At 39.4% G+C, this 14,608-nt stretch overlaps 2 protein-coding genes across 2 annotated transcripts in view; one reads left to right on the plus strand and one right to left on the minus strand.

The window, feature by feature from the left end:
* LOC128688155 (retinol dehydrogenase 11) overlaps positions 1 to 14,608 on the minus strand; it is a 645,869-nt gene that overhangs the window by 567,951 nt on the left and 63,310 nt on the right. The gene's annotated exons all lie outside the window — the stretch shown is intronic.
* LOC128705553 (retinol dehydrogenase 14) overlaps positions 1 to 14,608 on the plus strand; it is a 99,124-nt gene that overhangs the window by 66,090 nt on the left and 18,426 nt on the right. The window contains exons 2-4 of the mRNA XM_070086832.1: positions 1,384 to 1,607; positions 1,915 to 2,027; positions 2,444 to 2,533. Of these exons, the coding sequence (XP_069942933.1) occupies positions 1,384 to 1,607; positions 1,915 to 2,027; positions 2,444 to 2,533 (427 nt within the window). The remainder of the gene's footprint in view (positions 1 to 1,383; positions 1,608 to 1,914; positions 2,028 to 2,443; positions 2,534 to 14,608) is intronic.

The raw sequence follows: 14,608 nt of genomic DNA on the forward strand, positions 1-14,608 counted from the left end.
ACCCACCAACACTCCAGGTATACCACCCATCAACACTCCAGGTATACCACCCATCAACAAGCCAGGTATACCACCCTTCAACACTCCAGCTATCCCATCCACCAACACTCCAGGTGTTCCACCCATCAACACTCCAGGTATTCCACCCATTAACACTCCAGGTATACCACCCACCAACACTCGACGTATACCTAGCACCAACACTCCAGGTATACCACCCATCAACATTCCAGGTATACCATCCACCTACACTCGACGTATACCACGCGCAAACACTACAGATATTCCGCCCATCAACACTCCTGGTATACCACCCACCAACACTCGACGTATACCACTCACCAACACTCCAGGTATATCACCCTTCAACACTCCAGGTATACCACCCACCAACACTCGACGTATACCACTCACCAACACTCCAGGTATATCATCCATCAACACTCCAGGTATACCACCCACCAACACTCGACGTATACCACTCACCAACCCTCCAGGTATACTATACACCAACACTCCAGGTATACCACCCAATAACACTTCAGGTATTCCACATAATAACACTCCAGGTATGCCACCCACCAACGCTCCAGGTACTCCACCCATTAACACTCCAGGTATACCACCCACCAACACTCGACGTATACCACGCACATGCATTCCAGGTATACCACCCATCAGCACCCGACGTATACCACGCACCAACACTCCAGGTATACCACCCATCAACACTCCAGGTATACCACAAACTAACACTCGACGTATACCACGCACCAGCACTCCAGGTATACTACACACCAACACTCCAGGTATAACATCTAATAACACTCCAGGCATAACATCTAATAACACTCCAGGTATACCACCCAATAACACTCCAGGTATACCACCCATCAACACTCCAGGTATACCACCCACCAACATCCGACGTATACCACCCGCCAAAACTATACGTATACCACATATCAATTCTCCAGGTATACCACCCAATAACACTCCAGGTATACCACTCAATAACACTCCAGGTATACCACCCACTTATGTACGACGAACAACTTCACTGAGACGGTGAAATTTAAATATTCCTTTATTTAAATCACTAAAATAGTATGAAATATATTACACTTACAGATTTGAATATGGTATAAACCTTGGTAATAAATACCGACAAGTTGGTTTAGAAAGACACGTAAGCAAACACTATGACATATTTATTAGAAAACGTTTCGGTCCTGGGACCTTGATCACTTCTAACATGTTAGAAGTGATCAAGGTACCAGGACCGAAACGTTTTCTAATAAATATGTCATAGTGTTTGCTTACGTGTCTTTCTAAACCAGATTTGAATATAAAAATAAAGATAATGACTTAATTTGACCACAGAATTAAGTATAATACTCTTATTTCTCTAGGGCTGTTGAAGACAAGTGCTCCAAGTCGAGTGGTCAATGTGTCTTCTGGAGCACATCACATGGGTTCATTACTTAATGTAGATGACCTGAACTACGAGAAGAATCCGTTCCCTAATAGCTTTGTCGTTTACGGTCGCAGCAAACTAGCAAACATCTTGTTTACCAAAGAACTGTCAGAGAAGCTGAGGAGAACAGGTTCGTTCATTATTAATATTGGTGTTCTAAATATGTTCTAACTTGCATGGTTCAATATCTCTCTAAATACATTTTATACTTTAAAATTATTACTACTAAGAAGGGGAATCGTTAAACCCATATGGGTGAAACAGCACCTTGGGAATGGTAGGCAGGAGAGGTCAGGTTCCATTCCTACTATCAAGAACACCACATCAGCAAGCAGGACTTTCCTTTAATGGCTTATCTCCTTAAAATTATTTATAATGATACATAATTAATAAAAAAAGAAAGGAAATGCTAAATATTTTATTTTTTTTATCTGCAGATGTGACGGCTAACAGCGTCCACCCAGGTGTGGTGTACACAGAGTTCCTGTGGAAAGGTGAAACTAAGCTTATCGAAGCTATATTGGACTTACTTGTTAGGCTTATGGGAAAAGTAAGTATCTTCAAATAATATTTATTAATTATGATTATAAATGTTGACGCTGAAAGTAAAATTATAGAAGCATGATTTTTACAATTATTGATAATGTAGAAAAGTAATGATTTGTCAGCTATTTTTCGGGTCATGAAATGCATCCCATGTTGGTTCACATATTTTTACTGCCACACTTTTGATGCTTAAATAGCAAATAATTATTATATTTAGCAGGAAGATCTAAACCCGTAGGGTTCATGCACCTCGCGGGAATTTAAGGTAATGAAGTTTGATCTGAGGATGGAGAGAATAGCTCTTATTACTGGATCAATAACACCTCTACGGCAACAAAACACCTCACTTAAAGAGCTTCACTCAGTAATATACTTATAAATGAGCAATTATTTAGTTATTCATGACTCGATATTTTTCAGGACGAGAAACTTGGAGCCCAGACAAGTATTTACCTGGCAGTGTCTGAAGAAGTGAACAATGTTACTGGCAAATATTATGTTGACTGTAAGGTAGGTCTGAGTAGAGTATGATGTACATTGTTGACTGTAAGGTAGGTCTGAGTAGAGTATGATGTACATTGTTGACTGTATGGTAGGTCTGAGTAGTGTATGAAGTACATTGTTGACTGTAAGGTAGGTCTGAGTAGTGTATGATGTATATTGTTGACTGTAAGGTAGGTCTGAGTAGTGTATGATGTACATTGTTGACTGTAAGGTAGGTCTGAGTAGTGTATGATGTACATTGTTGACTGTAAGGTAGGTCTGAGTAGTGTATGATGTACATTGTTGACTGTAAGGTAGGTCTGAGTAGTGTATGATGTACATTGTTGACTGTAAGGTAGGTCTGAGTAGTGTATGAAGTACATTGTTGACTGTAAGGTAGGTCTGAGTAGTGTATGATGTACATTGTTGACTGTAAGGTAGGTCTGAGTAGTGTATGATGTACATTGTTGACTGTAAGGTAGGTCTGAGTAGTGTATGATGTACATTGTTGACTGTAAGGTAGGTCTGAGTAGTGTATGATGTACATTGTTGACTGTAAGGTAGGTCTGAGTAGTGTATGAAGTACATTGTTGACTGTAAGGTAGGTCTGAGTAGTGTATGAAGTACATTGTTGAGGTCTGAGTAGTGAATGTAAGGTAGGTCTGAGTAGTGTATGATGTACATTGTTGACTGTAAGGTAGGTCTGAGTAGTGTATGAAGTACATTGTTGACTGTAAGGTAGGTCTGAGTAGTGTATGAAGTACATTGTTGACTGTAAGGTAGGTCTGAGTAGTGTATGAAGTACATTGTTGACTGTAAGGTAGGTCTGAGTAGTGTATGATGTACATTGTTGACTGTAAGGTAGGTCTGAGTAGTGTATGAAGTACATTGTTGACTGTAAGGTAGGTCTGAGTAGTGTATGATGTACTGTAAGGTAGGTCTGAGTAGTGTATGATGTACATTGTTGACTGTAAGGTAGGTCTGAGTAGTGTATGATGTACATTGTTGACTGTAAGGTAGGTCTGAGTAGTGTATGATGTACATTGTTGACTGTAAGGTAGGTCTGAGTAGTGTATGAAGTACATTGTTGACTGTAAGGTAGGTCTGAGTAGTGTATGATGTACATTGTTGACTGTAAGGTAGGTCTGAGTAGTGTATGATGTACATTGTTGACTGTAAGGTAGGTCTGAGTAGTGTATGATGTACATTGTTGACTGTAAGGTAGGTCTGAGTAGTGTATGATGTACATTGTTGACTGTAAGGTAGGTCTGAGTAGTGTATGAAGTACATTGTTGACTGTAAGGTAGGTCTGAGTAGTGTATGAAGTACATTGTTGACTGTAAGGTAGGTCTGAGTAGTGTATGATGTACATTGTTGACTGTAAGGTAGGTCTGAGTAGTGCATGACTGTAAGGTACATTGTTGACTGTAAGGTAGGTCTGAGTAGTGTATGAAGTACATTGTTGACTGTAAGGTAAGTAGGTAGGTCTGAGTAGTGTATGTGTACATTGTTGACTGTAAGGTAGTAGGTTCTGAGTAGTGTATGAAGTACATTGTTGACTGTAAGGTAGGTCTGAGTAGTGTATGAAGTACATTGTTGACTGTAAGGTAGGTCTGAGTAGTGTATGAAGTACATTGTTGACTGTAAGGTAGGTCTGAGTAGTGTATGAAGTACATTGTTGACTGTAAGGTAGGTCTGAGTAGTGTATGAAGTACATTGTTGACTGTAAGGTAGGTCTGAGTAGTGTATGAAGTACATTGTTGACTGTAAGGTAGGTCTGAGTAGTGTATGAAGTACATTGTTGACTGTAAGGTAGGTCTGAGTAGTGTATGAAGTACATTGTTGACTGTAAGGTAGGTCTGAGTAGTGTATGAAGTACATTGTACATTGTTGACTGTAAGGTAGGTCTGAGTAGTGTATGAAGTACATTGTTGACTGTAAGGTAGGTCTGAGTAGTGTATGAAGTACATTGTTGACTGTAAGGTAGGTCTGAGTAGTGTATGATGTACATTGTTGACTGTAAGGTAGGTCTGAGTAGTGTATGATGTACATTGTTGACTGTAAGGTAGGTCTGAGTAGTGTATGATGTACATTGTTGACTGTAAGGTAGGTCTGAGTAGTGTATGAAGTACATTGTTGACTGTAAGGTAGGTCTGAGTAGTGTATGAAGTACATTGTTGACTGTAAGGTAGGTCTGAGTAGTGTATGAAGTACATTGTTGACTGTAAGGTAGGTCTGAGTAGTGTATGATGTACATTGTTGACTGTAAGGTAGGTCTGAGTAGTGTATGATGTACATTGTTGACTGTAAGGTAGGTCTGAGTAGTGTATGATGTACATTGTTGACTGTAAGGTAGGTCTGAGTAGTGTATGAAGTACATTGTTGACTGTAAGGTAGGTCTGAGTAGTGTATGAAGAACATTGTTGACTGTAAGGTAGGTCTGAGTAGTGTATGAAGTACATTGTTGACTGTAAGGTAGGTCTGAGTAGTGTATGAAGTACATTGTTGACTGTAAGGTAGGTCTGAGTAGTGTATGAAGTACATTGTTGACTGTAAGGTAGGTCTGAGTAGTGTATGAAGTACATTGTTGACTGTAAGGTAGGTCTGAGTAGTGTATGAAGTACATTGTTGACTGTAAGGTAGGTCTGAGTAGTGTATGAAGTACATTGTTGACTGTAAGGTAGGTCTAGTAGTGTATAGTACATTGTTGACTGTAAGGTAGTCTAGTGTATGATGTAAATTGTTGACTGTAAGGTAGGTCTGAGTAGTGTATGAAGTACATTGTTGACTGTAAGGTAGGTCTGAGTAGTGTATGAAGTACATTGTTGACTGTAAGGTAGGTCTGAGTAGTGTATGATGTACATTGTTGACTGTAAGGTAGGTCTGAGTAGTGTATGAATTGTACATTGTTGACTGTAAGGTAGGTCTGAGTAGTGTATGAAGTACATTGTTGACTGTAAGGTAGGTCTGAGTAGTGTATGAAGTACATTGTTGACTGTAAGGTAGGTCTGAGTAGTGTATGATGTACATTGTTGACTGTAAGGTAGGTCTGAGTAGTGTATGTAAGTAGGTCTGAGTAGTGTATTGTTGTTGACTGTAAGGTAGGTCTGAGTAGTGTATGAAGTACATTGTTGACTGTAAGGTAGGTCTGAGTAGTGTATGATGTACATTGTTGACTGTAAGGTAGGTCTGAGTAGTGTATGTAAGTACATTGTTGACTGTAAGGTAGGTCTGAGTAGTGTATGAAGTACATTGTTGACTGTAAGGTAGGTCTGAGTAGTGTATGAATGTACATTGTTGACTGTAAGGTAGGTCTGAGTAGTGTATGAAGTACATTGTTGACTGTAAGGTAGGTCTGAGTAGTGTATGAAGTACATTGTTGACTGTAAGGTAGGTCTGAGTAGTGTATGATGTACATTGTTGACTGTAAGGTAGGTCTGAGTAGTGTATGATGTACATTGTTGACTGTAAGGTAGGTCTGAGTAGTGTATGAAGTACATTGTTGACTGTAAGGTAGGTCTGAGTAGTGTATGAAGTACATTGTTGACTGTAAGGTAGGTCTGAGTAGTGTATGATGTACATTGTTGACTGTAAGGTAGGTCTGAGTAGTGTATGAAGTACATTGTTGACTGTAAGGTAGGTCTGAGTAGTGTATGAAGTACATTGTTGACTGTAAGGTAGGTCTGAGTAGTGTATGAAGTACATTGTTGACTGTAAGGTAGGTCTGAGTAGTGTATGAAGTACATTGTTGACTGTAAGGTAGGTCTGAGTAGTGTATGATGTACATTGTTGACTGTAAGGTAGGTCTGAGTAGTGTATGATGTACATTGTTGACTGTAAGGTAGGTCTGAGTAGTGTATGAAGTACATTGTTGACTGTAAGGTAGGTCTGAGTAGTGTATGAAGTACATTGTTGACTGTAAGGTAGGTCTGAGTAGTGTATGATGTACATTGTTGACTGTAAGGTAGGTCTGAGTAGTGTATAGTACATTGTTGACTGTAGGTCTGAGTAGTGTTGACATTGTTGACTGTAAGGTGTAGTAGTGTATAGGTCTGAGTAGTGTATGATGTACATTGTTGACTGTAAGGTAGGTCTGAGTAGTGTATGATGTACATTGTTGACTGTAAGGTAGGTCTGAGTAGTGTATGATGTACATTGTTGACTGTAAGGTAGGTCTGAGTAGTGTATGAAGTACATTGTTGACTGTAAGGTAGGTCTGAGTAGTGTATGAAGTACATTGTTGACTGTAAGGTAGGTCTGAGTAGTGTATGATGTACATTGTTGACTGTAAGGTAGGTCTGAGTAGTGTATGATGTACATTGTTGACTGTAAGGTAGGTCTGAGTAGTGTATGAAGTACATTGTTGACTGTAAGGTAGGTCTGAGTAGTGTATGAAGTACATTGTTGACTGTAAGGTAGGTCTGAGTAGTGTATGAGTGTATGAAGTACATTGTTGACTGTAAGGTAGGTCTCAGTAGTGCATGAAGTACATTGTTGACTGTAAGGTAGGTCTGATGAAGTAGGTAGGTCTGAGTATTGTTGACTGTAAGGTAGGTATGAGTAGTGTATGAAGTACATTGTTGACTGTAAGGTAGGTCTGAGTAATGTATGATGTACATTGTTGACTGTAAGGTTGGTCTGAGTAGTGTATGATGTACATTGTTGATTGTACATTGTTGACTGTAAGGTAGGTCTGTAAGGTAGGTCTGAGTAGTGTATGAAGTACATTGTTGACTGTAAGGTAGGTCTGAGTAGTGTATGAAGTACATTGTTGACTGTAAGGTAGGTCTGAGTAGTGTATGAAGTACATTGTTGACTGTAAGGTAGGTCTGAGTAGTGTATGAAGTACATTGTTGACTGTAAGGTAGGTCTGAGTAGTGTATGAAGTACATTGTTGACTGTAAGGTAGGTCTGAGTAGTGTATGAAGTACATTGTTGACTGTAAGGTAGGTCTGAGTAGTGTATGAAGTACATTGTTGACTGTAAGGTAGGTCTGAGTAGTGTATGAAGTACATTGTTGACTGTAAGGTAGGTCTGAGTAGTGTATGACTGTAAGGTACATTGTTGACATTGTTGACTGTAAGGTAGGTCTGAGTAGTGTATGATGTACATTGTTGAATGTAAGGTAGGTCTGAGTAGTGTATGAAGTACATTGTTGAATGTAAGGTAGGTCTGAGTAGTGTATGAAGTACATTGTTGACTGTAAGGTAGGTCTGTAGGTCTGAGTAGTACATTGTTGAATGTAAGGTAGGTCTGAGTAGTGTTGTTGACTGTAAGGTAGGTCTGAGTAGTGTATGATGTACATTGTTGACTGTAAGGTAGGTCTGAGTAGTGTATGAAGTACATTGTTGACTGTAAGGTAGGTCTGAGTAGTGTATGAAGTACATTGTTGACTGTAAGGTAGGTCTGAGTAGTGTATGAAGTACATTGTTGACTGTAAGGTAGGTCTGAGTAGTGTATGACTGTAAGGTAGGTCTGAGTAGTGCATGACGTATATTGTTGACTGTAAGGTAGGTCTGAGTAGTGTATGATGTACATTGTTGACTGTAAGGTAGGTCTGAGTAGTGTATGAAGTACATTGTTGACTGTAAGGTAGGTCTGAGTAGTGTATGATGTACATTGTTGACTGTAAGGTAGGTCTGAGTAGTGTATGAAGTACATTGTTGACTGTAAGGTAGGTCTGAGTAGTGTATGAAGTACATTGTTGACTGTAAGGTAGGTCTGAGTAGTGTATGAAGTACATTGTTGACTGTAAGGTAGGTCTGAGTAGTGTATGAAGTACATTGTTGACTGTAAGGTAGGTCTGAGTAGTGTATGAAGTACATTGTTGACTGTAAGGTAGGTCTGAGTAGTAGTGTATGTATGAAGTACATTGTTGACTGTAAGGTAGGTCTGAGTAGTGTATGAAGTACATTGTTGACTGTAAGGTAGGTCTGAGTAGTGTATGAAGTACATTGTTGACTGTAAGGTAGGTCTGAGTAGTGTATGAAGTACATTGTTGACTGTAAGGTAGGTCTGAGTAGTGTATGAAGTACATTGTTGACTGTAAGGTAGGTCTGAGTAGTGTATGAAGTACATTGTTGACTGTAAGGTAGGTCTGAGTAGTGTATGAAGTACATTGTTGACTGTAAGGTAGGTCTGAGTAGTGTATGAAGTACATTGTTGACTGTAAGGTAGGTCTGAGTAGTGTATGAAGTACATTGTTGACTGTAAGGTAGGTCTGAGTAGTGTATGAAGTACATTGTTGACTGTAAGGTAGGTCTGAGTAGTGTATGATGTACATTGTTGACTGTAAGGTAGGTCTGAGTAGTGTATGATGTACATTGTTGACTGTAAGGTAGGTCTGAGTAGTGTATATGTACATTGACTGTAAGGTAGGTCTGAGTAGTGTATGATGTACATTGTTGTAAGGTAGGTCTGAGTAGTGTTGACTGTAAGGTAGGTCTGAGTAGTGTATGATGTATATTGTTGACAGTAAGGTAGGTCTGAGTGGTGTATGATGTACATTGTTGACTGTAAGGTAGGTCTGAGTAGTGTATGAAGTGCATTGTTGAATGTAAGGTAGGTCTGAGTAGTGTATGAAGTACATTGTTGACCGTAAGGTAGGTCTGAGTAGTGTACGAAGTACATTGTTGACTGTAAGGTAGGTCTCAGTAGTGTATGAAGTACATTGTTGACTGTAAGGTAGGTCTGAGTAGTGTATGAAGTACATTGTTGACTGTAAGGTAGGTCTGAGTAGTGCATGAATGTACATAGGTCTGAGTAGTGTTGACTGTAAGGTAGGTCTGAGTAGTGTATGAAGTACATTGTTGACTGTAAGGTAGGTCTGAGTAGTGTATGAAGTACATTGTTGACTGTAAGGTAGGTCTGAGTAGTGTATGAAGTACATTGTTGACTGTAAGGTAGGTCTGAGTAGTGTATGAAGTACATTGTTGACTGTAAGGTAGGTCTGAGTAGTGTATGAAGTACATTGTTGACTGTAAGGTAGGTCTGAGTAGTGTATGAAGTACATTGTTGACTGTAAGGTAGGTCTGAGTAGTGTATGAAGTACATTGTTGACTGTATGGTAGGTGTAAGGTAGTAGGTCTGAGTAGTGTACTGTAAGGTAGGTCTGAGTATGATGTACATTGTTGACTGTAAGGTAGGTCTGAGTAGTGTATGAAGTACATTGTTGACTGTAAGGTAGGTCTGAGTAGTGTATGATGTACATTGTTGACTGTAAGGTAGGTCTGAGTAGTGTATGATGTACATTGTTGACTGTAAGGTAGGTCTGAGTAGTGTATGTAGTAGTGTATGTAGGTCTGTAGTGTATGAAGTACATTGTTGACTGTAAGGTAGGTCTGAGTAGTGTATGAAGTACATTGTTGACTGTAAGGTAGGTCTGAGTAGTGTATGATGTACATTGTTGACTGTAAGGTAGGTCTGAGTAGTGTATGATGTACATTGTTGACTGTAAGGTAGGTCTGAGTAGTGTATGAAGTACATTGTTGACTGTAAGGTAGGTCTGAGTAGTGTATGAAGTACATTGTTGACTGTAAGGTAGGTCTGAGTAGTGTATGAAGTACATTGTTGACTGTAAGGTAGGTCTGAGTAGTGTATGATGTACATTGTTGACTGTAAGGTAGGTCTGAGTAGTGTAGTGTATAAAGTACATTGTTGACTGTAAGGTAGGTCTGAGTAGTGTATGAAGTACATTGTTGACTGTAAGGTAGGTCTGAGTAGTGTATGAAGTACATTGTTGACTGTAAGGTAGGTCTGAGTAGTGTATGAAGTACATTGTTGACTGTAAGGTAGGTCTGAGTAGTGTATGAAGTACATTGTTGACTGTAAGGTAGGTGAGTAGTGTAGTTGACTGTAAGGTAGGTCTGAGTAGTGTCTGACTGTAAGGTAGTGTATCTAAGTACATTGTTGACTGTAAGGTAGGTCTGAGTAGTGTATGATGTACATTGTTGACTGTAAGGTAGGTCTGAGTAGTGTATGATGTACATTGTTGACTGTAAGGTAGGTCTGAGTAGTGTATGAAGTACATTGTTGACTGTAAGGTAGGTCTGAGTAGTGTATGAAGTACATTGTTGACTGTAAGGTAGGTCTGAGTAGTGTATGATGTACATTGTTGACTGTAAGGTAGGTCTGAGTAGTGTATGAAGTACATTGTTGACTGTAAGGTAGGTCTGAGTAGTGTATGAAGTACATTGTTGACTGTAAGGTAGGTCTGAGTAGTGTATGACTGTAAGGTAGGTCTGAGTATTGTTGTGTATGATGATTGGTGACTGTAAGGTAGGTCTGAGTAGTGTATGAAGTACATTGTTGACTGTAAGGTAGGTCTGAGTAGTGTATGAAGTACATTGTTAACTGTAAGGTAGGTCTGAGCAGTGTATGAAGTACATTGTTGACTGTAAGGTAGGTCTGAGTAGTGTATGACTGTAAGGTAGGTCTGATAGTGTTGTACTGTAAGGTAGGTCTGAGTAGTGTATGAAGTACATTGTTGACTGTAAGGTAGGTCTGAGTAGTGTATGAAGTACATTGTTGACTGTAAGGTAGGTCTGAGTAGTGTATGAAGTACATTGTTGACTGTAAGGTAGGTCTGAGTAGTGTATGAAGTACATTGTTGACTGTAAGGTAGGTCTGAGTAGTGTATGAAGTACATTGTTGACTGTAAGGTAGGTCTGAGTAGTGTATGAAGTACATTGTTGACTGTAAGGTAGGTCTGAGTAGTGTATGATGTACATTGTTGACTGTAAGGTAGGTCTGAGTAGTGTATGAAGTACATTGTTGACTGTAAGGTAGGTCTGAGTAGTGTATGAAGTACATTGTTGACTGTAAGGTAGGTCTGAGTAGTGTATGATGTACATTGTTGACTGTAAGGTAGGTCTGAGTAGTGTATGAAGTACATTATTGACTGTAAGGTAGGTCTGAGTAGTGTATGATGTACATTGTTGAATGTAAGGTAGGTCTGAGTAGTGTATGAAGTACATTGTTGACTGTAAGGTAGGTCTGAGTAGTGTATGATGTACATTGTTGACTGTAAGGTAGGTCTGAGTAGTGTATGAAGTACATTGTTGACTGTAAGGTAGGTCTGAGTAGTGTATGAAGTACATTGTTGACTGTAAGGTAGGTCTGAGTAGTGTATGAAGTACATTGTTGACTGTAAGGTAGGTCTGAGTAGTGTATGATGTACATTGTTGACTGTAAGGTAGGTCTGAGTAGTGTATGAAGTACATTGTTGACTGTAAGGTAGGTCTGAGTAGTGTATGAAGTACATTGTTGACTGTAAGGTAGGTCTGAGTAGTGTATGATGTACATTGTTGACTGTAAGGTAGGTCTGAGTAGTGTATGAAGTACATTGTTGACTGTAAGGTAGGTCTGAGTAGTGTATGAAGTACATTGTTGACTGTAAGGTAGGTCTGAGTAGTGTATGAAGTACATTGTTGACTGTAAGGTAGGTCTGAGTAGTGTATGAAGTACATTGTTGACTGTAAGGTAGGTCTGAGTAGTGTATGAAGTACATTGTTGACTGTAAGGTAGGTCTGAGTAGTGTATGAAGTACATTGTTGACTGTAAGGTAGGTCTGAGTAGTGTATGAAGTACATTGTTGACTGTAAGGTAGGTCTGAGTAGTGTATGAAGTACATTGTTGACTGTAAGGTAGGTCTGAGTAGTGTATGAAGTACATTGTTGACTGTAAGGTAGGTCTGAGTAGTGTATGATGTACATTGTTGACTGTAAGGTAGGTCTGAGTAGTGTATGATGTACATTGTTGACTGTAAGGTAGGTCTGAGTAGTGTATGATGTACATTGTTGACTGTAAGGTAGGTCTGAGTAGTGTATGAAGTAAGGTAGGTCTGAGTAGTGTATGAAGTACATTGTTGACTGTAAGGTAGGTCTGAGTAGTGTATGAAGTACATTGTTGACTGTAAGGTAGGTCTGAGTAGTGTATGAAGTACATTGCTGACAGTAAGGTAGGTCTGAGTAGTGTATGATGTATATTGTTGACTGTAAGGTAGGTCTGAGTAGTGTATGATGTACATTGTTGAATGTAAGGTAGGTCTGAGTAGTGTATGAAGTACACTGTTGGCTGTAAGGTAGGTCTGAGTAGTGTATGATGTACATTGTTGACTGCAAGGTAGGTCTGAGTAGTGTATGATGTACATTGTTGACTGTAAGGTAGGTCTGAGTAGTGTATGAAGTACATTGTTGACTGTAAGGTAGGTCTGAGTAGTGTATGAAGTACATTGTTGACTGTAAGGTAGGTCTGAGTAGTGTATGAAGTACATTGTTGACTGTAAGGTAGGTCTGAGTAGTGTATGAAGTACATTGTTGACTGTAAGGTAGGTCTGAGTAGTGTATGTACATTGTTGACTGTAAGGTAGGTCTGAGTAGTGTGTTGACTGTAAGGTAGGTCTGAGTAGTGTATGAAGTACATTGTTGACTGTAAGGTAGGTCTGAGTAGTGTATGAAGTACATTGTTGACTGTAAGGTAGGTCTGAGTAGTGTATGATGTACATTGTTGACTGTAAGGTAGGTCTGAGTAGTGTATGAAGTACATTGTTGAATGTAAGGTAGGTCTGAGTAGTGTATGAAGTACATTGTTGTAGGTCTGTAGTGTAAGGTAGGTCTGAGGTGAAGTACATTGTTGACTGTATCGTAGGTCTGAGTAGTGTATGAAGTACATTGTTGACTGTAAGGTAGGTCTGAGTAGTGTATGATGTACATTGTTGACTGTAAGGTAGGTCTGAGTAGTGTATGAAGTACATTGTTGACTGTAAGGTAGGTCTGAGTAGTGTATGATGTACATTGTTGACTGTAAGGTAGGTCTGAGTAGTGTATGAAGTACATTGTTGACTGTAAGGTAGGTCTGAGTAGTGTATGAAGTACATTGTTGAATGTAAGGTAGGTCTGAGTAGTGTATGAAGTACATTGTTGGCTGTAAGGTAGGTCTGAGTAGTGTATGAAGTACATTGTTGACTGTAAGGTAGGTCTGAGTAGTGTATGAAGTACATTGTTGACTGTAAGGTAGGTCTGAGTAGTACATTGTATGAAGGTAGGTCATTGTTGACTGTAAGGTAGGTCTGAGTAGTGTATGAAGTACATTGTTGACTGTAAGGTAGGTCTGAGTAGTGTATGAAGTACATTGTTGACTGTAAGGTAGGTCTGAGTAGTGTATGATGTACATTGTTGACTGTAAGGTAGGTCTGAGTAGTGTATGACTGTAAGGTACTGAGTATATGTTGACTGTAAGGTAGGTCTGAGTAGTGCATGATGTACATTGTTGACTGTAAGGTAGGTCTGAGTAGTGTATGAAGTACATTGTTGACTGTGTTGACTGTAAGGTAGGTCTGAGTAGTGTATGATGTACATTGTTGACTGTAAGGTAGGTCTGAGTAGTGTATGATGTACATTGTTGACTGTAAGGTAGGTCTGAGTAGTGTATGATGTACATTGTTGACTGTAAGGTAGGTCTGAGTAGTGTATGAAGTACATTGTTGACTGTAAGGTAGGTCTGAGTAGTGTATGAAGTACATTGTTGACTGTAAGGTAGGTCTGAGTAGTGTATGAAGTACATTGTTGACTGTAAGGTAGGTCTGAGTAGTGTATGAAGTACATTGTTGACTGTAAGGTAGGTCTGAGTAGTGTATGAAGTACATTATTGACTGTAAGGTAGGCCTGAGTAGTGTATGATGTACATTGTTGACTGTAAGGTAGGTCTGAGTAGTGTATGATGTACATTGTTGAATGTAAGGTACGACTGAGTAGTGCATGAAGTACACTGTTGGCTGTAAGGGAGGTCTGAGTAGTGTATGATGTACATTGTTGACTGCAAGGTAGGTCTGAGTAGTGTATGATGTACATTGTTGACTGTAAGGTAGGTCTGAGTAGTGTATGATGTACATTGTTGACTGCAAGGTAGGTCTGAGTAGTGTATGATGTACATTGTTGACTGTAAGGTAGGTCTGAGTAGTGTATGAAGTACATTGTTGACTGTAAGGTAGGTCTGAGTAGTGTATGAAGTACATTGTTGACTGTAAGGTAGGTCTGAGTAGTGTATGATGTACATTGTTGACTGTAAGGTAGGTCTGAGTAGTGTATGAAGTACATTGTTGAC

Source organism: Cherax quadricarinatus, chromosome 19 (assembly GCF_038502225.1).
Source record: "Cherax quadricarinatus isolate ZL_2023a chromosome 19, ASM3850222v1, whole genome shotgun sequence".
In the NCBI taxonomy this organism is placed as follows: Eukaryota; Metazoa; Arthropoda; class Malacostraca; order Decapoda; family Parastacidae; genus Cherax; species Cherax quadricarinatus.